This window comes from Nannospalax galili, unplaced genomic scaffold (genome assembly GCF_000622305.1).
Source record: "Nannospalax galili isolate Female #2095 unplaced genomic scaffold, S.galili_v1.0 scaffold232, whole genome shotgun sequence".
Classification (NCBI taxonomy): Eukaryota; Metazoa; Chordata; class Mammalia; order Rodentia; family Spalacidae; genus Nannospalax; species Nannospalax galili.
The window spans coordinates 1,173,826-1,197,576 of record NW_008331488.1 but is presented as its reverse complement, the minus strand read 5'-3'; the positions used below and the strand labels follow the sequence as shown (position 1 = coordinate 1,197,576).

Below are 23,751 nucleotides of genomic sequence, written 5' to 3'. Positions count from 1 at the left end.
AAACATCCTACTTTATATTAATCCCAACTTAACTGTTTTTCAAAGAGTTTTAAAATCATCATGAAGTGCATTACTTGGTTCTTTATAGATTGTGCCTTCTGTGTTATACCCAAACACATATCCTCTAGGTTGTCAGAGTTCTATATTTTCACATATTGTGTTTAGATCTTTGATATATTTTAATTAATTTTTGAAGGATGAAATGCAGTACCTAGATTTTTTTTCTTGGAATGTGGCTGTCTAATTGCTTCAATATTTGTTTAAAAGTCTCACCTCCCCCCGACTTCCTATCATTATTTAACTGAGTCTTTTGATTTTATTTGTGTGGGTTTACTTGTGGGGTCTCTATTCTGTCTCCTTCTTTTACTTGTATATTCTTTCCCCAATATCACAATGTCTTTACTATATATTTTGAAATAAAATTGAGTAGTGTCAGTTATCAGTCTAGTTTTTTTTAACATATTATGATGACTAGTCTAGATCTTTTGCCATCTGTAAAATTTTAGAATCAGTTTGTCAATATCTACATGGTAATTTTGGGGGATTTTGTTTGAGATTGAATTGACACTAGAGATCAATTATGACAAAACTCACATCTTGACAATATTGAATCTTCTATCTCAAATCACAGAATATCTTTCCATTTTTGGGGTCTCTTATTTTTATCATAATTTTATTATATTCCTCATAAATATCTTTAAATATTTTAAAAGATTAATACCTAAGTAAAAGTATTCACCTTTTCTAGTGTCAATTGAAAACATTTTATTTTATCATTTTAAGATTTAAATTCAATGGGTCACAAAACAAAACCAAAAGGCACAAAAGTAGGAGAAGGGCTTGTAGGGAAGTGGAGGGTACTGGAGGTGGGAGGGATGTAAAGGGGTGGGTGGCAGTGTCAGAACATACTAAATACGTGTAGGAAGTTGGTGGGTGGTGGTATCAGAATGTACTAAATACATGTAGGAAGTTGGTGGGTGGCAGTGTCAGAACATAGTAAATACATGTAGGAAGTTGGTGGGTGGCAGTGTCAGAGTGTACTAAATACATGTAGGAAGTTGGTGGGTGGCAGTGTCAGAGCGTACTAAATACATGTAGGAAGTTGGTGGGTGGCGGTATCAGAATGTACTAAATACATGTATGAAGTTGTCAGATAATAAATTTAACAAAAGTTGTATTTGATATTTACAATGAACTTTATTGCATGGTAAATATTGTGTAACACTCTCTTGATGTTCATAAACATTCTCTTTATATTTTGATTTATTTACCAGTTAAACCCTGAAGCAGAAGGAATTGGTCTCTATCCTGATATCATTTTTCCAAGGAAGCTGAATATTTTCATAATTGTGATAAATATATACATGGAGAAGCTATATATGTATATATAGAAACATAAAATTAAAATTGTATATTTTATATACACACATAATTAGATAGATATAGATAGATAAATAGACAGACAGTGTATTTAAATAATAGCCATCAAATACCTCAAACTCAGGTTAAAAAAAATAGACAATTATAGAAACTCCAAAATCTGCTACTTTCCTTCAGATAATTATTTTCTCCTTTAATAGAATAATTATTTGTCCTTTATATTAACAATTTAGTTGGTTTCCTTTATAGTTTGACCAGGTATCTATGTATCATTAAACAATATAGTCTAGATTATCCGTTTCTGAATTTTATGAAAAGCTACATATTCTTTTATTTCTTGATGTACTCATTCAGAATTACATTTGTCAGATCCATATGTGTTGTTAACGCACTGTGGGTTATTTTCTCATCTCATCTCTTAAATTATTATTGTTTCTTTGTGTTTGTGCTGCTATGATTGATAAGTCTGGAAATACACTGTGCGTCCATATAAGAGTTTCTGTGTCTATTCTCCCTGGAAGTGGCTTTTAGCAGATGTGCATCTCCAGTTTCTCTGTATGATCCTGGACCATTTTCCAGAGGTGTCCTCACAATTAAAAAACCGATTACTCAGTTCAGACTTCCCCAGAGATTCATCAATATTTACAGGTGTCAGACTTTCTCATTTTGTCAAATTCGTGGGTATATGGAGATATTTCAGAAAAGATGAAAATGAGGTACCCTGTGCATGAGAAGCAGGAAGGCAGAAATTAGGCTGTAGACCTGCCCTTCTCTCCTACTTAGGCCATGGCTGTGGACGACTGACTGAGTTCGACAACAGAACTCCTGACATAGAGTATGAGTAACATTTCATATTGAAATTGGTGTATGGGGTGCGCTGGGTGCCAGGTGTGGGGTGCGCGGGTATCTGCTCCTGCACTGCTTCCCTGCATCTTCCGTGGCTCTCTGCTGCTGGGGGCTTTGCCCAGCCGGGTCCATTTTCACCCGTGTACTTTCCTCAGGATGCGAGGTCCACTGGCCACTGGACCAAGCGGGAAGAGTACAAGGACAGCAAAAGCTAGGGTGTCCGTTGGTCGGTGATGGAAGGATTCTGCCTCCCTGGGAGACTAGATTTCAGGCAGGAGACACAGACTCAGTCCAGTCAGGTTCAGTGCTACAGCTCTTTATTCCAAGTGTCAGTGACCCAGTTCCTGCTCTAGCTCCAGCTCCGCTTCTAGCTCCAAATTATTGAGAGAAGATTAGGATATTTTATACTGTAGGGGCAGTGGTAAAAGATTAGCTGATAGGTATACAGAGCCGGAGGCTACATTCCTGTGGCTGCTACTTCACAAAGGAGAGTCAGGAAAAATGCCGGGAAGACGCCCTGCTGTGAAAGGAGTCTCTGCATATGGCTCCGAGCTCGTGAGCTATCCGGACATGAAGAAACTTCTACTTTACACAACAAAGGCCCCCAACATTGGTGCACAGTTTTCTTCCTTACTATGTCACACTTGTCAAACAATTGAGACACTTATCCCCGTGCTACAGAGTAGTAAGAATATAAGGAAGTCTGATGTGAAGTCTTCCTTGCATCCCATCTGGCATTTAAACTAAGATGGCTTTAGGGTTATCTGTGTATAGTACTTTATAATAAATGCATGCACATGGTGTAAACAAGAAACCGATTAGCACCAAAAGGCATACATTTAAATGCAAACCCATCCATCCTAGTGCCACTCTGCAGCACGACTGCTCGGAACTCTTCCTGCGGCTGCTGCTTCTATTTTCATAACCCTTAATAATTTGATTGCTGTGATTTTTTGGCTTCAACCAGTTAACAACAGATTTCCAAAGCTGAGAAACTTGTGTCTTAGTCTGTTCTCCAGTGCTCCTTGGAGAGGACTCTTGACAGTGCTTCCCCATTCTCTTGGCTTGGTCTTTCTATGTCTTATCTTTAAACAATGGATAATACTTCTTTTGACCTCCTTGAGTCTCTTCACTCCCCTACCATCTATCAGCTATATTATTTCTACATGGTTCAAGTTAATTGCACATTCTGGCCTTGGGGCTGTAATTGCCTTCCATTCTGTCTATTGATTCAGTCTAGCATTTGTAAATCCATTAATGATTTTTATATTATATGTTGTATTTTTTAATTCAATTCACTGAAGAATCAAATATTATGTATGTCAATGTAATTAGGTGATAACAGTAAATCTTTTCCCAAGTTGAAGAATAATGTAATGAGGGACAAGGTCAGATGGGGTGTTCGTTCTCAGCCAGCAGCTGGCTGCATGGCTCAGGTTGTGCCCGGGTCTCTGCCGGCTCTCGTGTCACATAGGCCCAAGTCGAAGCTTCTCAACATCGTTAAAGTCTCTCTAAATTATGTTCTTGCATTCTTTTTTTCTATTAGAAGTTTACTTCATTGTATCTATTTCCACTAAAAACAATGGGCTTGTGGTGATTAACAAGAACACTTTTCTCTCATGAAGTAAAAGATTTTTGTGTTTGAATTTATATCACAGAAACTGTCTAAAAACTTTATTTGCTCTTTTTAAAAAACTAATTGTGGCTGAAATTTTGCTAGCAATCAATTGCTGCATCCCTATAAGCAAGGCTGTTGGTGGAAAAGGTACAAATTATATGGTTCACTGACAATCAGATGCATTTAAGCATTCAAAATTTGACTTTGACATCCATAGAATTCTAGGCACAGCTTATTTTGAACAGCAGCTTAGACAATAAGGTCTTCAGAAGATGTAAATATTGTGTCTCTTTTAGGATTCAGAGTAATTAATACAGCCAGGGAGCGTAAAATCTAATGTTCCCTGGTATTCTCTTTATACTGCTCTTTTCTTCCTGGAGTCACATGGTTCCAAATACAGGCTTCAGTGCTGTACCTAGGTGTTCTTTTGCGGGACACTCTCTGCCACACAGATCGCCCCCTTTTAGTCCTAGTCCTTCTTGATTGAGGACGTGTCCATAGGGCACTGGCTGTCAGAAGACTTCCTACAAGTCAGTTCCTACTGTTAAATGTGAGATCTAGAATATTGAGATACTAGGTTTTAAATGTTGAGTCTTCAACACATTAAGTATATGAGGTAATATGATATGTTATATATATATACATACATATCTTGACATATCCCACAATGTATTCATATATCAAACATTATGTAATATAATATAGATACACAATTTTATATGCCACTTAAAATTAAACTAAAGTTCAAGTCAATTCAGTTTGACAATCATTGATGTGAGTCACAGCTAACACATAGATTCTTTTGACAAATTTGCAATCTAAAGATGTGAATAGTTTTTCACATTAAGTCAATTTTCAATGATAATCTGAGGCTCTTGTGGTTAAATTTAACTAAGAGGAATTGTATGTCAATTTTAGGTAGCAATTTAGTATGCCTGGGAGCATTTTGAAGGCAATCGCCTTTCCTGTTAAATTTCAAGAAAAGACATAGAGAAGAGCCTTGCCTGTACAATTTTCTTTCAAGGCTAATTTTGATTTTCTAATCCAATAAGAAAATTTCCTATGACTAGAAGTCCCACCAAAGTCTGGGTTTATTTTCTAGCATAGATAAGTACTCTTTTAAGTTGACTTTAATTATCTTACGTATATGAGCTAAGTATTTCTTTTTTTATATTTGTCCTGGCAAACATTTCTAATCACCAATCATTTAAGATTCCAAGAACCATAAATTTCTAGAGTTGGATTATTAACAAATTACCAGAAACTTGGTATCTTTAAAAACAAAAAAAAAAACCTACTTACTCTTTCAGTTTTGCAGGCCTATAAGGATGTGACTGGGCTCCCTACACACGCCGAACTCAGGATGCAGGCTGGCTGAGCTCCGAGCAGGAGCCTGTGGTCCATTTCCAGTTCAGTCTGCACTGGTAGCATCTGGTAGCTTATGGTTACAGGACTGAAGACATTGTTTTCGTGTTTTCTGTCTGCCAGTTTCTGCCATGGGCTTCCCGTGAGAGAAGCGCTCTCAACGTGGGCCCACAACTCCCTGGATTTCAGCAAGAGAGGCTCCCTCCCATGTTTGATTTTATCTGTTTTTCTGCTCCTACCAGAAAGAGAAAACTCTACTTTTAAAGGGCTTATGTGATTAGGTGAGGCCCAGGTAGATAATCTCTCCCTTTTTGTTAATAAAGGCCAAAGCATTAGTAATCTTAATTTAATCTGCAGAAATCCCTTTGCCCTATAAACTGACTTAATCAAAAGAGAGATATCTCATCATGTTCATGATTTTTACACACACTCAAGGAGAGAACATATACAGGGCAAAAAAATCAATGGCAGGTAACTGAGAATTTTCCATACTACAAAGGGCTGGGGACTCTGAAGCCAGCGATGTAGGTTTCTGACGTGACTGTCTTACATGTTCTGCTCTCAAAACTATCTTTTTCTCTTCTCAACACCCCTGTCCTGCGCCATACAAGTTTAGTAGTAAATTCTATTGATTTCCCTCTCAAACTATTGAATTTGTTCTTTATATCATTAGAATTTTCTGATAAGCATCTCTTGTAATTGCTGCAACCCTCTGTTTTCTTCTCTTCTTCAACCTTAGTCTCTCTTGCCTCCTAAAGTGAATTTTTCCTGGAAAGCAGTAATACTGAGTGATATTACTACGTAATTTACTACATAAACAGCAATTAATAGGAATTCTGTCCTTCAGCGTTCAATCAGTCTTGTTTAGAAACTTTGGGTTTTTTTTAACTTTTTATAAAAAGAAACTTTATTGAGAATTTCATACATACATATAAGGTGTTTTGATCAAGTCTATGCCCACGCCCTCCCTCCAACTCCTCTCATATCTCCCCATCACTTTTTTCTTTCTTTCTTTTTTTTCTTTCTTCTTGTTTGATTGATTTACTTATTTTTATGGGGCTTTTGACTACTCTAACCTTCCCCCCTCTGAAAAGGTAACCCTAAAATGTTTTAAGGATTAGAGACCAGCTCCCAAATACTTTCAAACATCAAATTTTTTAGGGATTAGATAAAAGCTCCCAAATACTTTTGTCATTTTTGGCCTTTGGAACAGAGTATGTCGCTAAGAGGCCCAAGAACATTTTGACTTTTAGCCAAGAAACTGGCTACTTTTCTTTGGGGTCTTTTTACCCTAACTGCATAGCCAATTCCTACATCCTATTTTTATCACACCATCCTCTGAAGGGGTTACCCAAATTGCCAATAGGGGGAATAGGGATGCTGACTGCTCTGGCTTCTTCCATGCTGAACAGGACACAGGGTGAGGCAGTTGGGGTACTCCTTCAGTGGGTCTATCTTAAAGACTCCCAAAGTTCATAACTCTTATCTGTAGGGATAAAAGAAAGTCCTTGACTGGTGAATAGGGCATGTGAAGAGAAGTAAAGGCAAGAGTGATTAGCATTACAAGTTCTAGACAGGGAACTAGAAAAAAGTCAGAACAGGGCAATTTTCAAATGTTCATATGAGAGTCCACTGGAATTTCTTGACAAGGGCTTCCAAAAGCATCCGTCTATTGGGTTCCTCCTCATTTTTCTTTTGTCTGCCAAGGCTGGACTTTAGAGTGATAGATTAAGGATTTGCTTTCAGGCACTTTGATAGCTGTTGGAGTAGTTAGAATCAGTGTCGGTTCCCTCTCAAGGGCTTCTAGATAGGGGAGAAAACAAATTTAGCCATCATTTTCGAACAATAGCTGGCTGTCTCCCTTAGCTATAGGTGGGCACTACAGTATTGGAGACCAAGATTTGAAGTTTTACATCTGAGAAGCACTTTGTGATTAGAAACAAAATCATCAATAAGAAATAATTGTCTAAATAATATTTTATATGGACTTAAGCCTAATAATATCTGGGAAGCATAATCCCTTGAACTCTTGAAGAAATATACTGATCACTTTAATCTTTGGTTATACTTTCCTTTTGGATATTTAAGACCATACAGTTGGCCCAAGCCCATGTGACCCCTTAGGAACAGATCATCAAACAACTTTAAGTATAAACATAAATTGACTTATTTGGGCCAACTGTATGGTCTGAAACTTTGGGTTTTTTAAATATTTTATTTATTATGTGCATATATGTAGTGTCTGCATATATGTAAGTGCCAACTTTTCTGCAATGCCTGCAGAAGTCAGAGGAGGGTGTCAGATCTCCTAGAACTGGAGTTATAAATGTTTGTTAGCCACCAAGTGGGTGCTAGAATTTGAACCCTGGTCCTCTGCAATAGCAGTCAGTGCTCTTAACCACTGAGCCATCTCTCCAGCCTCAGTTTTATTCATTATTTTTATTTTATACATATGAAGTGTATTGCCTACATGTATTTAAGTGCACCTGTGTCATGCAGTATCTGAGGATGTCAGAAGAGAGTATTGGATTCCCCTGGAACTAGAGTTACAGGCAGTCATTGGCCGCCGTGTGAGTACCTGGCATCAAACTCCGGTCCTCTGTGAGAGCAGCCAGTGCTCTTAGCTGCTGAGTCATGTCTCCTGCCCCACTGTTTAGAAACTTTTGGGGCCGTCTTCTATATGGTCGCACTCATAAATATCCAGCCCCACGTTGCTTTTCTATCTAGTCCGTTGTATCTAGGTAGATTTATCTTGATGTAATGTCACACTTCCCATCAGTTTCACAGCTCTTTTGACATCATCTTTTGCTTTGTGGAATTTTCTCATCCTTCCAGGTACAGGATAATTCTACTTGTACCCTTTATGCCTCATCTTAGTCAAACGAGTTCTGCCCGTTTTCCTATCATCCCTACCTACCAGCACCCTAAATTTCCCTTTTTGTTTTTCTTTCTAAGTGAAGTTAATAATAGGCAGAAGATTTAACGCAGTATGTTAGCTTAAATTTTCTACTTTCCATTTTAGAAATGAAGTGTATGTTTGGAATGTCATAACTGTTGTTTTATTTTCAATAAATATCCATGTAGTCTTTACCGGCATTAGCTGTCGTTAATACCTACAGCCCTGTCTTTATTTCTACTTTGATTTCTCAACCTGTGGTGATGTTTTGTACCTGTGCTAAAGATGTCTCACTGTTTCTGTTCACTTGATGAACAATGTAGTATGTACATAGTAGCAATTCACTAAGAAGGAACTGTGGCCTTATGAGGTTACTCAAGGGCACACAGGAGTAGCATGCTTATTTGTTCCCTATAATCTAATTGGTTTTTGGCGGCAGGGTCCTGTGTACCCCAGGCTGACCTCAAATTTGTTATGTAGTTGAAGTTGAGCTTGACCTCCTTATCATCTTGCTTCCACCTCCTGAGTCCTGGGATGAGAAGTATAAACCAACGTGTGTAGTTTATGTGGTGCTAAGCAAACACTGAGCTGTGTCCTCAGACCTTAATACTCATTGTGTAGGCGCTGTTCTGTACTCTGTAAGCATTGGGTACAGAATGAGTTACAGAAGTCTCTAACCCTGGTAACAGCTAAGGGGTGAACAGTTTCTACCCCAGGTTAGGTCACTGAATGTATTCATTCAACTACATTTTACGTACTGGTAACAGGTGAGTCATTGATAATCAGTAAAGTGATAGCCTTTATCCTCAGGATTTTGGAGTCCAGTAAATACTGCTTTTTAGAAGATGTCTTAGTCCACATTTAAAACTGTGAAATATAGTTGGGAATAGTGGTTGTCTTTGTGAGATGGCAACCAACCTGATCTGCAAAGCGAGCTCCAGGCCAGCTGCAGCTACAGAGAAACACTGTCTCAAACAAGAACAGCAGCAGCAATTAGAAAAACCAAAAAACTGTGAACTACAAAGAACTGAAATAGTTCCTTCTGACCGAAACAGCTCTGCACCCAAGAGTAACTTTTAATCGTCTCTGATTAAACAAATACTATTGCTCAGATGTAGACAGGGGAATTCAAGCCGCTGAAGGAAGTAGGGTCAGATTATTTTGCTTGTCACCCTGTGAAGCTGCTGCTGTCAGGATCTCAGTGGTTGCAATGGCTGGGTACTGCAGAACTCCAGCAGGCATTCTTTGCGTAGATCAGGAAGACAGGGTACTGTTCACATCAGTCACAGTCTGTGTGGCCAAATGCTGCAATGTAGAGTGACTTCAACTGTCCCTTTTATGGCTTTCCATTGATGAGGTTTTCTGAGTTATTTCTTCATTTAAGCCTTTTCGGTGAGCTTTGGGGGCTCTGCTGTGCTCAGGGTGCTTCTCTAGATGCACCGATAGATAGAAAGATAAATAACGCATAAATGTACAGTTTAATAGACAATATTAGAACCTAATAATTTCCTGTACAGCCTCTGAGTCCCACCACAGCCACAAACAAGATGAGTTGATTGCATCTCCTTGCTCATGGATTCTGTCTTAATGAATGTGTTCAGAGTGGCTGGTAACTGTCGGTAGCATTTACTTAACGAGAGCCATATAGACAAGCTGTGTTGTTTCACAAGGTCACTGGGTAAACGTTACCTTTGTGCTCCTCTGTAGCTCCTGATCGCAAAAGCAAGAGCCCAGAGGTTCTCTTTCTGAGGGGCAGTCCTGGCTTTGTCAGATGGGCTGGGATGAGGAGCAGGCTCACCTATTTCAGGATGAACTGGGTTGAGTAAACAATGGTGATCGGTTTTCTTACAGATGCAGTGACAACTCTGATAATTAAAATGAACAATGTGTTGGCATTCTATCCTGGCATCTATGGCCGGGGTGAGCTAGTACTTCATGTTCACAGGGGAACTGTAAGTTTGATCTGGCTCTTGGTTTCATAGTAAAACAGTGAAGGAAACTGTTCTGTGTAGGCTGATTTGTTTAACTTTTTTTCTTATAAAAACTTGGTTAGAATTTATGATATTAAATAATTTGAAATTTTTCATGTCACATTTTATGTATTTAGCACTTTGAGATATGAAACTATATCTCTATTTGTGCATTCTTTATTATAGTGTAGCCTGAAGCCTTTCATTTTAAAGAGAACATAAAGATTCTTATTTTTCAGTGAAAACTATGAAATATAATCAGACTTACTTGAATTGAATCCCAACGATTGACATGAGTGGTACAGAAAGGTTACCTTTTTAGGAGTGTTTGAATCGTGCCACATGATCAGAAATTAGCATGGTCTTTCTACCTGGACTCAAAGACTACATTTCTAAAATGTGAATAATAGTTAATATGTTAAAAGCCATTAAAGTATATTTATTATATTGGATTATATGAAATTGCTATTTTTAACTAGGATGAGTGGTCACATATTGGCCATTTTGTTTAATTCTATTTATATTAGTGGGGTGATTCTGCACATCCCTGTTACCTGATATAATCAAAATGAAATCCCATGATAATTAAACACAAATGAATGAGCCCTTTGTGGGTTTTGAAAACCTAAAGCCAACTCTTCTGTGTCTTGACTTACTGATCTTCAGACTGTTTGACTACTCAGTAAATCTACCTAAAAGTGGTAATCAATAAGCTTTGATACTTAATATTTGGTTACTTTTTAAAATTAAGTTATGAAGAAAGAGGCATAAATTACACAATGTTTTGGGGATGATCTGGAGTTATTTACATGTGCTACACATCTCTAATCTCCATATATAATAGATATTTCCATAGGCTCCAAGATGAATATATTACCTGTAAATGAGATCAACTTAAGTTGCTAAGAATCTCTGCAGACATTTGGCAGATTAGAAATACCAGTGGGTAAGTCCTTAGTGCCAGGAGGTATGAATTCTTTTTTCTTTTTTAAAAATTTATTTATTTTTATGTATATATGTGAGTTCCTGCCTGTATGTATGTGCACCACATGAGTGCAGGACCCGGGGAGGTCAGAAGAAGGCTTCAGATTCCCTGGAACTGGAGATACAGATGGTTGTGAGCTACCCTGATGGGGGTTCTGGGAACTGAACCTGGGTCCCCTGCAAGAGCAACAGTGCTCTTAACCATTTTAGACATCTCTCCAGTCCCTAGCTCTGAATCCTTATTAGATGTCACTGGCAGATTGTGTGACACAGGGAAGTATGGTAACCTCTTGGAAGCATCTTCTTTAACTTCACCAACACCACCAGAAGCCCCTGGGAATGTACTTTCTTTAGCATCAGTGCTGTGGTGCCTCAGGTCCCCCTGCCCCCTGGATGTGGGGACCCTTGGATTAGGACTGCTCCAGTAATACTTAACTCCACATTCTAATTCCTATTAATACAAGTGGTACTAGAATGTTTTAGAAGAAGGACAAAAACTAAATTGGAAACCAGCAAAGTGAAGAGACTAACCACTCAAGGTGCTGATTATGTGTGAGGTCTTTCCTTTTGAGTGGTGGCCAGAAACCAGAGAGAGTGGAATTGATGGGCCATAGTGTCACGCCTGAAAAGAAAATAATCCAGATAATTATTTAATTGGATACGCCTTAAAATGAGAAGCTGGAACTCCTCAAAGCTCATGATCCAGAGTAAACATCTTTCTTTTTAATTATATGAGTAAATAAAAACCAAAGATATTGCATTGATACCTAGCATCCATGAGGTCTATATTCAGTGCCACAAGACTTTGCTCTTAACAGTTTCCCATGAGTAGCTGTCAGGGTCTTGGGTTTTACTATTCAATATTAAACTGGAATAATTTCCCAGTATGATACCTGGAATGAAAAAGAAAAGGAAGTGAATTCTAGCCACAAATAAGGTGCAGGAGTGTACTATCCAAGTGAAAGGCAGTGCTTTGCAAAGGTTGTGACACAGGGTCTTGAGTCAGCCTGGATGGGAGCCTTCTTATATCACTTCTATTTTATTCTATATAATCTACAAATCCTTTGCTATGGTAAGGATACATTAGCTTACTTCAAGTTTATGCAAATCAGTTTTGTATCTCTAAATTGTGGGTGTGATAACAGGACATGCTCTGGATTAGGCAGTTTATTTTGTGTGACATGCAATGAAACCCCATCGGGCGTTCTGTAAATGCTCTACAGATGCAGAAGATGTGATATTATTTACATTTCCGTCATTGCAGTTTCACGTAAGAGTGATTTTTTTGTATTAACATTATTGAGTCATGTCTCTTTGTAAAAATGGTGGTTTAGACTGAATTTTCAGTGTGATGAATTCTGTTTTACAAGACAGGTCTCAGAAAAATTCAGGCTACTTGCAGTATATTTGCATATGTAGATATATATTAACTTTAAGGACTTTATTCTTAGTGACATATAAGTATATATATATGTATATATATATATATGATCATTTTAAGCATGACTTTGGAGATAGTATGACTAATGAATGTGTTTTGTTTTGTATTTTCTTTCTGTCATTCCCTTGGGACTTATATTTAGGGCTCTTTCTTTAAGCTGTATTCATGAATATTTAATGATTGCCATTTTTATTCCTTTTGTACCATTAAAAATTAAACATCAGGCAGAAGACCTCCCTTAATTTCCCTCTGGAGTAATAAAATATTACCAATAACTAGTTCTTCATCTCTATGGCAGTACCCTTTGTCAAAACAGAAGTTCACAATAAAGCTAACAAAAAACAAAGATCTCTTAAGAGCATCACATGTTGGATAAATGAAATATAGTAAACAAACTAAGCATGAGCTGATGATTGGGCTCAGGAAGCTGTCACACAAAAAGCATCATGATAAACTCTAATTGCCGGTCCACTTATTCAATTATAACAAAGCTGAATGATTAATTTTAAGGGCTTCATTCCTGCTAAGTTTTTAAAAATTATTTATTCATTGTCATTATGGGGGGCACATGCCATGATGCACATGTGGAGGTCGGGGGAGAACTTTGTTGTGTAATTTCTCTTCCACCTTACCTGCGTTCTGGGAATCAACTCAGGTTGCCAGGCCCATGTGCAAGTACTTTTACTAGCTAACCCTTCTCTCCAGCTCCTTAGTAAGATCATTTTAGCGTGAATAAGAATAACTGCTTTGTTTCAAGTTTAAGTATTATTGAAAATAAAGGTTGTATACATTAAAGACATATAATGTGATGATTTATTATACATGTACATTGTGAAATCATCACCATGATAAAATTAACATCAAGAATAGTTAAGTAGTGCCAGGCATGGCACACACCTTTAATTCCAGCACTTGCGAGGCAGAGACAGGCGGATCTCTGTGCATTCAAGGCCAACCTGATCTACATAGTGAGTTCCAGGCCAGCTAGGGCTATAGGGAGACCCTGTCTCAAAAAAGAGAAAAAAAAGAAAAGATAAAAAGAACAGTTAAGTACCCATATATATGTGTCTGTGCGTCTATGCTTGGTACACTCAATATCTACTTTTTCAGAGAACTCCAGTTCAATATTACAGTATTAATTACAGTCTTTTTGCCCTAGAGTATAACGCAAGCTATGAGCTAGTCATTCATTGCTCAGTTCTATTGAGGTACATCCCTTCTACAATCACATACTATATGATGACATTTCTGTCAATAACACTGTCATTGCCTCATATACAATGGTATATACCATATATCCTAGGTCTGGAGTAAGCTAGATCAGTAAAGTTAGTGTAAAGCCATTATATGATGTTCATACAAAGATGGATTTCACAGAATGTCCCCATAGTTAAGTAATACAGGATTGTAAAGTGGAGAATTTATAATGTGAAAGAGCATTGAATTTTGTCAAAAGATTGTCCCATGCTTACCTCCTGAAGGGATTGTGACTTTAATCCTTCATTATTTCAATGTATTGCATTATTTTTATTGATTTATCCATGTTGAACTCTTCTTGAATCCCATGGATAAATTTCACTTATATGTGCTGCTGATTTGTTAGTATTTTGCTCAGAGTATTTGCACTTATGTTTATTAGAAATGTTTTCTTTCACATTCATTTTTGTCTACCCTTGACATCAAGGGCATGCATTTTACAATGCTAGTCTTACAAAGTGAAGTTGGAAGTATTTCCTAGTCCTGAATTTTTTGGAGAGACTGAGAAAGAATGGCTATCATTCCTCATGGGCTTGGTGTTATAGTGGATCCTGACCACTACCATATTTGGAGGTCTCTATGGCTGATTCAACCATTTATCTGTTCTTACTCTACTTGGGTTTTCTGTTTCTCTATGATTCACTCTCCTTGGGTTGTGTGTCTCTGGGAGCTCAAATGTCTTCAGGGTCATCTACTTCCTTGGCTCATCGTTGTGTGTGGTATTCTCTGGCAATCTTTGGCATTTCTGTCATGTCAGTTGTGATGTCTACTTTTTCATTCACAATTTTATTTTTTGAATCATTTTCGTAGCTAAAGGTTTGCTGACCTTATCTGTTCTTCACTTAGTTGATACTTTGCATTATTTCCTTTGTTTATATAGTGCTTCTTTTATTTACTTCTACTCCAATCTCCATCCCTAAGAGTAGATTTTTCTCTCTATGGCTCCTAGAGGTAGGAAGCTAGGTTGTTTACTTGAAGTCTCTCTTGTTTTAATAAAGGAAACTCTGCTTAAGGGCTCATCTCTCAGAGCCTTCACTTCCATATATTTTGTTTTATTTTCATTTATCTTAAGATATTCTTTCATTCCATTTTTGATTTCCTCTTTGACACATTGTCCTGGAGCGTGGCGTTTAGGTTCCCTATTTGTGAGTTTCCCAAATTTTCTCCTGTTACGTATTGTATTCAGAAATGACAATTGCTGTGATATCACCCAAAGAACAACCACTTTGGAAATCACGCAACAGCTGGACGAGGCATTTAACTGTTATTGGAGTTTATTCAAAACTCCCCAGATTTGACAGAAAATGTACCTGTAAATGAACACGTACTTTATAATATCATTTTATATTAGAGTATTTTTATTTATATCAACTTATATTAGAATATTAATCCTTATGCAATCAACTATCTCCATAAAAGCATGTTGTATATTGAAAACTGCAATGATGATTAAACAATACTCATCTATAGGTCACTGTCTCTGGCCAATAGAATAGATACCAGCGACATAGACCAGCAGTTAACCAGGGGTTTCATCACAGGTTAACCAGGTGGTCTAAGCAGATGACGGGTCCTGTGGAGAAGGATAGAAGACTGAGAGATCCTGTGGAATTGGGACCTTCAAATACCACTGTGTACTCAAACCAGTGTATGATGAGGGAGTACATGCATCTGTGGCATCCTTGTGATGAGAACACACCATGATTATTCAGAAAAGCTTTGTAGACTAGACTACATATATTTATTTTTCATGGAGGTTGTTATAGTCCTTAACTGTCAAAACATTAAAACTTATAATTTTATACCAATCTGCTTAAAGTTTCTCAGACTCACAAACAAAATTATTCTATCCAAATGAAAAACTTCTTTAAGATGTCACTCTTTTATGTCTGATTGATATTGGTATTTGTGTCGAATTTCTATTGCAATAATTACTTAGGATTGTTCTTGAATTTATTTAACCCACTTGAACATCTATGAGCTAAAGTATTCTAAACTATAGCAGAAGAAAACCTGAAATTTCTATTTAATAAGTCATTATACAAATTATTTTGAAATGTCTTTTCTCTTTTAAAAATATTTATTATTTTTATTTTATGTGTATGAGTGTACTGCCTGCCTTTGTGTAAGTGCACCCATGTCATGTAATTCCCTCGGAGATCAGAAGAAAGCAATGGATCCCCTGGAACTGGAGTTATGGACAGTTGTTAGCTGCCACGTGGGTGCTGGGAATTGAACCCGGGTCCTCTACAAGAGCAGTCAGTGCTCTTAACCGCTGATCCATCTCTCCTGCTGCATAATTTTTCTTTTCTATCTTATGGGAGAAAACCTCTAGACACACAATCTACATTGTATCAAAGTATGACTTGCTTCAACTAGAAGTCCTGGAAAGGAAATAACTTTTGCTTACAAATTTATACATTACACACCTGAAAAAGGAGAATTCTGTGAAGATTCATGCTATTCTTTGTGAGATGTCAATTATTAAAAGTCATTAGGCAGCAAAATGACAAAATGCATTTGTGTTCTCCTGTGGTTTATGCCATGTTTCTTCTGTTTTCTTTATCTTTCTTTCACTTACTGCTTTCTGATTAAATTTATTCCAGTAATTCTTCTGTCCTTTATATATTTCCAAACAATATCCAGATACCAACATAGCAAAACCCTAACCATTCTGGACAATTTTCCGCTAGATTAAAGTCCACCACCCACATTCCAAATCTACTTTGACTGTTAATGTTAAAGACCAATTTGACTTTTTTATTCCATAGGAATTTCAATTTCAAGAGTTCCATCTAGTTAAAAGTAGTAAGATGTTTAAGGGAACTACAAAGATTTATGAGAAACGAACAAATCTTGGGCTCCTACTATTGTGTAACAAGGAATGTGGCAGCCTGGAAAATGGTCCTTAGGCAGTTTGCGTCCCAGAGGTCAAGGGCCTAGCTGTTGTCACTCAGAAGCAGGTCCTTTTATGAGCTCTGTGGCCGAGGATGGCTATGAAACTCCTCCAACTTTCCTGTTCTGTAAGAGGCCCCTGGAACCCGGGACTGCTTCCCTTTCCCGAACTACCTGCATTTGCAGGCACAGGTTCCCTGTCCCTGGCTAAGCAGCCTGACTTTGGTGAAAGCCTCACACCAGTGTCCTCATCTGGATACTTGCCCCACTAACTGCAGTCATTTGTGATACTTTTGTTAATATTTGGTTCATAATCATTATCTTAAATTTCTTTAGGGAACAGCTTGGAAGAACTTCTGTCATAACTTTACTAATTACTTTTGAAAGAAAGCAATTTATGTCTTTTTTTTTTTATCCTTTGGAGAATATGTTTTGAGGTGGCTGTTCATAACATTAGTTCAGCAGAGACAGCAGGCACTCATGAGCATCTGTGTCTTTGTGTGTGATGTGATTAAGCACCTTGTTCCTTACAGGACTGTCCTTTTCACCCTGACTTCCGTGGTGGTACTTGTTATTACAACTGACTGGATCAGCTGGGACAAGCTGAATCGTGGATTTTTGCCCAGTGATGAGGTTTCCAGAGCATTCCTCGCATCTTTCATCCTGGTCTTTGACCTCCTTATTGTGATGCAGGTAAGTGTCTCTGTATTTCCCTCTTCTCTCTGAAGTTGGCCTATACTTTGTTCTTGGTGTAACAAACACAGCAGGAGAGGGCTCCCTGTCTAGAGCAGCACATACTCTACAACTGTGATTAATGAGCCTTTCTCTGATCATTTTATCAGCAATTTTCCTGGGAAGAAAAGCCAACTGGGCTTTTGTGAGAGAGGTATCAAAATTCATTTATAAACGTCATATAAGGTGGGCCCTAGAAATAATGCAGCATTGTGATAGTTTCTGTCAAGGCTTGAGGTGGGTGCAGGGCGGGAACGATAAAGCCAAAAGCGGAAAGAAGAAAAACAACCGTCATTCAGTGAGCGGAATGTTGCGAAGATGAAGATGATAGAAAGTCAGCAAAGCACAGAAAAGCAATTGTCAGCGCAACTCGGGGTTCATCGAAGTTGAAATGGAGTGACGTAGAAGTGCCTTCCTGGTCGGAAGTGGCAGCTTTCAGAATTCACCAGGGATGGTTCCATTTCACGGAAGCCCAATTGCCGCCCTGTTTAGCATATTTTTGTCAAATGACAGCATGTTAACGAGCCTTCCTGGTGATATTTGCTGGTGTAAGCGTTTAGGGGGCAGGAATATTCTTTTGAAGAGGCAGAGAGACATTTGCTGTTTCTTGGTGCTTTATCTTGCTGGTTGAATGCCTATCCATCCACTAGACATTCTCTTAACGCTTTCGTAAGGCAGTTGGGTCTTTCCTTGCCTGAGGTTCCATAAGTCGGCGCAACAATGGTTACCAGTTCCAAAGGGAAGGAGACTCCATTGTGTTCTGAATTTATGTGAGATTTTGCAAGATAGAAAATGGGTTTTCTTGTTTCTAGAGGCAAAGCAGGGCCCTTATGAAAGCTATTCTGTGTTGCTGCAAACCAGAACAATTGTTTTCTGCTTTGTTTTGTTAGCTATCCTGGGCTTTCCCTTCAGCATGGTATTTATGGTTCTAATGGGCAGTATTTTAAAACACATTTTAGTTTAAAACTATTTGATGACAAAAAATTGAAAACTTTTGTCTCTTCTAGAAACAAGCATTTCCTTTTCATTTTCTGTAAGAAAGTATTAGATATGAGGTCAGGCCAAATTGGTCAGCCCCATGCCCAATTCTCCCTAGCTGTAGGACCTCCTCTGGAGAGCTCTGATTTGAGTCTGTAGTGACTGATTATGCAATGTATCATGCTTTACATATATCAAGTCCATTTTAATCTTTTTCCATATCCTTTCTAATGCCAAATGCTCACTTTGGTTAAATGGCCCCCTGGTACTTCCCTGAACCTATCTAAAAAGGCAAGATTAGTAGTAGGCAAATAGACAATTATCTCCTTTAATTTGCTCAAATTCATGTACTTGAGAGCATACCTTCATTGGCTAACCATTTCATACTTATGCAAATTTTAAGAGTTCTTTCAAATAAATTCATCAAAGCCAAGGACTTCAAGTGGCAAATATAGTATTAGAATATATACAAATTATAGATTCATTTTTAAAGCACTTAATAAAGACAGATGGAAGAAAGGAAAGATAGCCAGGATTTATACTCACAGAACCAGCAAGATTCAAAAGGGAAAGACATTCTAAATTTTTTAAAATTATTTATTTAATAACCACATAATTAGAAAAAGCATTTCATGACAACAGCATTGACATATTCAATAACAATTTCCAGAGCTAAGATGCATCTGTTTCAAGGTTGGCTATAAATTTTTAGGTTTACAGTTGAATTAATACAGTTATACAATATTGTACTCAGTATAAACCCTTTAAGACATAAAATTAAATGAGGTTTTAACCTTTAAAAAAGATCTCCCTTTCATTATTAAAATACACAGTTTCTAATGCAGTTGACGCTAAGATGTGTACATGTGTTTCTAATTTCTATATATCTGATTGTTACTAGTCATAGTCGGTTACTTTCTGAGCTCCTTAGTTCACATCTACTAACTACTAAGGAGAAAATGTTTATGCTTTAATGCTTTGAAGAATTTTTTTAATTTTTTAAACTTAATAACCACGTGATTAGAGGAAGCATTTCATTACAGCTTTAACATATTCAGTAACACACTTCAGAGCAAGGATACATTGCTCTCAAAAGTGGCTGTAATTTTTAGGTTCACAGTTGAATTAATACAGTTATACTATATTGAACTCAGTATAAACCCTGTAAGATATAAAATTGAATGAGTTTTTACCCTTTAAAGAAGATCTCTATTTCAATATATGCTGTTTCCTACATTTTTAATATTATTTTTTATCTTTTTTAGAAGAAGCATATCATTACAGCTTTAACATCCCCAATAACAGTTTCCAGAACAAAGATGTAGCTCCTTCAAAAGGGGCTATAAAATTTCTAGGTTTGCTGTTGAATCAATACAGTTATGCAATATTAAACTCAGTATAAGCCCTGTAAGACATAAAATTGAATGAGTTTTTAATCCTCAGAAACGATCTTCATTTCATTCTAAAATATACTGTTTCTTACAGAAAGACTCATTGTTTTTGCTACTAACACTGAGATGTTGGTGCATGTGTCTCTAATCTGTATGTATCTGATTATTACTAGTCAAAATTGTTTGTACTCGGATCCTTGAAGCCTGTGTATGTCTATAAAGTCATCGGTAGATTTCAGTGGTAATGTTCATCACCTCTACTGATTAACGTGACATAAACTTTTATGCTTCCTCCTCAAATATAGTATTTTTTTAATTTGTTGATTTTTTTTCCTATGTGCGTATATCACACAGAACATCCCAAACCATCTTATTCAACTATATACCCACTTCCCAGATGGCACCCTCCCATAGCCTCCCTCCCCCCAACCAGAGCCCTTATACTCTGATATCTCTGCTGCTGTCCACTGTGTGGTCAGCACCCCCAGCCATTCCCCACTAGTTATCCATCTGGTGAATCTAGTCAGCCTATCTAGAGGTCTTTGTTTTAAGAAGGTCAGCTGTTCTTCTAGCAGCAATCTTTTGTCAATATTTCTTTAGATAAGATTGGGGTCTGCTGTTCATTTTCCCAGTTCTATGCAGGTTACTATCTGGGAGTCCCTTGGGCTACCCTGGCCAACAACTCAAAAGAAGGTATCTCCTATCTGGCATTGTTACTTGTTATGTAGCCTTTAGCTATGCATATGGACTCCTTAATAAATTATATTGGACTGTTTAATCTTTGGTTATACATTCGTTTTGGGTGTTTAAGGCCATACAGTTGGCCCAGATAAACCAATTTATTTTTACTCTTAAGGTCATTTGAGGATCTGTTCCTCAGGGGTCACATGGGCTTGGGAGGAGACCCTGGCTCCTTTCTTTTACCAGTTCTGCCTATGTGAAGATGAGTCAAAGGTCCTGCTCGACCATGGTTGGCTTCGCTTGGAAACATGGAGGAAATTATTCCTCTGTGTTGACCCTCCTCTTTTTAGACTGGACACTGGTTCAAGTCCATCTGGTGGGGTCTCCTCAGCCTCCTTGATCAAGAGGACAGGTGACCCACTGCAATTGCAGGACATTTTGGGAGATACTCGTAGTGCCCTGGAACTAATTGACCTAGGAGGGAAAGGAGCAAAAATTGTCCTTTATGTCCCTCTGACCCAATTATTATAGCCCTCAAAGTGTGTGTGTGTGTTAAACATCCAAGAAGGTTAGCTCCACTAGTCTGGTACTTTTAATTACTGTGTGCCATGTAGATAAATCTTGGGCAAAGACCAATTGTTCTCAGATAAACCTTGCCTAGACATATATTTCTTGATCTGGTATGTATAATTTGTCATTAGGTTATTGTACTAATATGGTTCCCTCTGGTTTTTAAAACTAGCTAGGTATTATTTATCTCTTGCATTGTCTAACCCCTCCATCATGGTTTTCCCCCTGAAGGTGTGCCCATTTTCCCCCTTTCTCCCTTAATAATGCCCTTCTCCTATGGTCCTACCTCTCTTGAGCTCCTTCTTTCCCTTTATCCCCTAGGTTCCTTGTATAACCTTCCCTCCCTGTGATGGTTTGAATGAGAATGTCCCCCATAGGCTCCAGGTATTTGGACATTTTGTTCCCACATGGTAGAGCTGTTTTGGGAGGTTTTAGAAGGTATGTGTATCCTGGAGGAAGCACGTCACTGGGGGTGGGCTTAGAGAGTCCTTGAGACTTGCCAGATCTCCAGTTGCTCTCTTGCTTCCTGTGCCTGTGTGATGATGTGAGAGCTTAGCTTCTGCTGCTCCTGTTCCATCTACCTCCAGCCACCATGCCTCCCTGCCGTGATGGACTGTAATTCCCCTGGAACCGTAAGCTCAAATGAACCCTTCCTTCTATAAATTGCTTGGGTCAGTATTTCCATCACAGCAACAGAAAAGTGACTAATATACCCCTCCTCCCTTAAACTAACCCAATTTTTATCCATATCTCCCTTATTAAGGCCTGTTTCCTACTGTTCTTCTCGTTCAGGTTCTTTCTTTTCCTGTACTTCCTGTTTCCTTTCTATTATCCTAGTTCCTGTAGTTATGTCTGGATACATACTCACTTATCAGGATTTGGTTCTAGCATCCAAATATGAGGGAGAACATACAGCGATTTTTTTTTCTGAGTCTGTGTTACTTCACTTAGTATAACAGTTTCTAGTTCCATCCATTTACCTGCAAATTTCATGATTTCATCTTTCTTTACTGCTGAGTAAAACTCCATCGTATAAATGAAACACATTTTCATTATCTACTCCTCAATTGAGGGACACTTAGGTTGCTTCCATCTCTTAGCTATTGTGAAAAGAGCAGCAACAAACATGGATGTACAAGTGTCTCTGCAATAGGATGAGTTCTTTGGGTGTATGCCAAGGAGTGGTATAACTGGGTCAAATGGTAAGTTCATTTGTAGTTTTTTTAAGAGTTCTCCACACTGCTTTCCATAGGGCTTGAACAAGTTTGCAGCCCCACCAGCAGTGGATGAGTGTTCCCCTTTCCCTACATCCTCTCCAACATTTGGTATCATTTGTTCTCTTGATCTTAGCCAGTCTGACTGGGGTAAGATGAAATCTTAAAGTGGTTTTAATTTGCATATCTGTAATTATTAGTGATGTTGAACATCTTTTAAGATGCTTCATAGCCATCTTTACTTCTTCTTTTGAGATCTCTCTGTTCAGCTCCTTAGCCCATCTTTTAATTGGGTTACTTCTTTTGATTCTGTTTTTTGATTTCGATATATATTCTGGATATTAAGCCTCTTTCAGATGTGTTGCTGGTGAAGATTTTCTCCCATTCTGTGGGTTTTCTCTTCACTTCCCTGGTTGCCTCCTTTGATGTACAGAAGCTTTTTAGTTTAATGAGGTCTCATTTGTTGATTCTTGACCCTGTTTCCTGAGCAATTGATGTCTGGTTTAGAAAATCTTTTCCTACACCTATATTTTGTAGATTTTTCCCAATGTTTTCTTCTAAACGTTTCAGAGTTTCAGGTTTTACATTGAGGTCTTTGATCCATTTGGAACTTACTTTTGTGCAGGGTGAAAGATAGGTGTTTAGTTTCATTCTTCTATAAGTAGAATACAGTTTTGCAAGCACTATTTGCTGAACATGCTGTCTTTCCTCCAGTGAATGTTCTTGGCTCCTTTGTCAAATATCAGGTGGCTGAAATTGTGTGTACTCATATATGGGTGTTCAGTTTTATTCCATTGATCTATGGGTGTATTTTTGTGCCAGTACCATGTTGTTTTTATGACTATAGCTCTGTAATACAGCTTAAAATCTGGTATAGTAATCCCCCCGGTATTGCTCTTAGTGCTCAGGGTTGTTTTGGCTATCCGAGGTCTTTTGTGCTTCCATATGAATCTTAGCATGGTTTTTTCCAATTCTGTGAAAAAATGTCATGGGGATTTTGATTGGCATTGCAGTGAATCTATAAATGGCTTTTGGTAGGATGGTCATTTTCACAATATTAATTTTTCCAATCCATGAGAATGGGAGCTCCTTCCATCTTCTAACTTCTGTGTCAATCTCCTTCTTTAAAGATTTAAAATTTTCACTGTAGAGGTCTTTAATGTCTTTGGCAAAGTTTATTCTGAGATATATATTTTTTTCAGCTATTGTGAAGGGGAGTGTTTCCATGTGATCTTTCTCTGATTGCTTGTTATTGGTATATAGAAAGGCTACAGACTTTTGTAAGTTAGTTTTGTAACCTGCCACTTTACTGAAAGCATTAATGATTTCTAGGGTCTTTCTGGTGGAATTTTTGGCATCTCTTAGATATAATATCATATCATCTGCAAAAAAAGGATAATTTGATCTCTTCTTTTCCAATTATTACTCCTTTAATTTCCTGCTCTTGTCTTATTGCTCTTGTAAGTGTTTCAAGCACTATGTTAAAAAGAAGTGGAGATAGTGATTCCTGAGTTCAATGGGAATGCTTCCAGG

General features: G+C 37.7%; 1 protein-coding gene across 8 annotated transcripts in view; it reads left to right on the top strand.

Moving 5' to 3' along the window:
- Tmem117 (transmembrane protein 117) overlaps positions 1-23,751 on the top strand; it is a 530,788-nt gene that overhangs the window by 415,252 nt on the left and 91,785 nt on the right. For all 8 annotated transcript variants that reach the window (XM_017796496.2, XM_008826530.3, XM_017796497.1 and 5 more), the window contains exon 6: positions 17,186-17,345. In XM_017796496.2, coding sequence (XP_017651985.1) covers positions 17,186-17,345 — 160 coding nt within the window. The remainder of the gene's footprint in view (positions 1-17,185; positions 17,346-23,751) is intronic.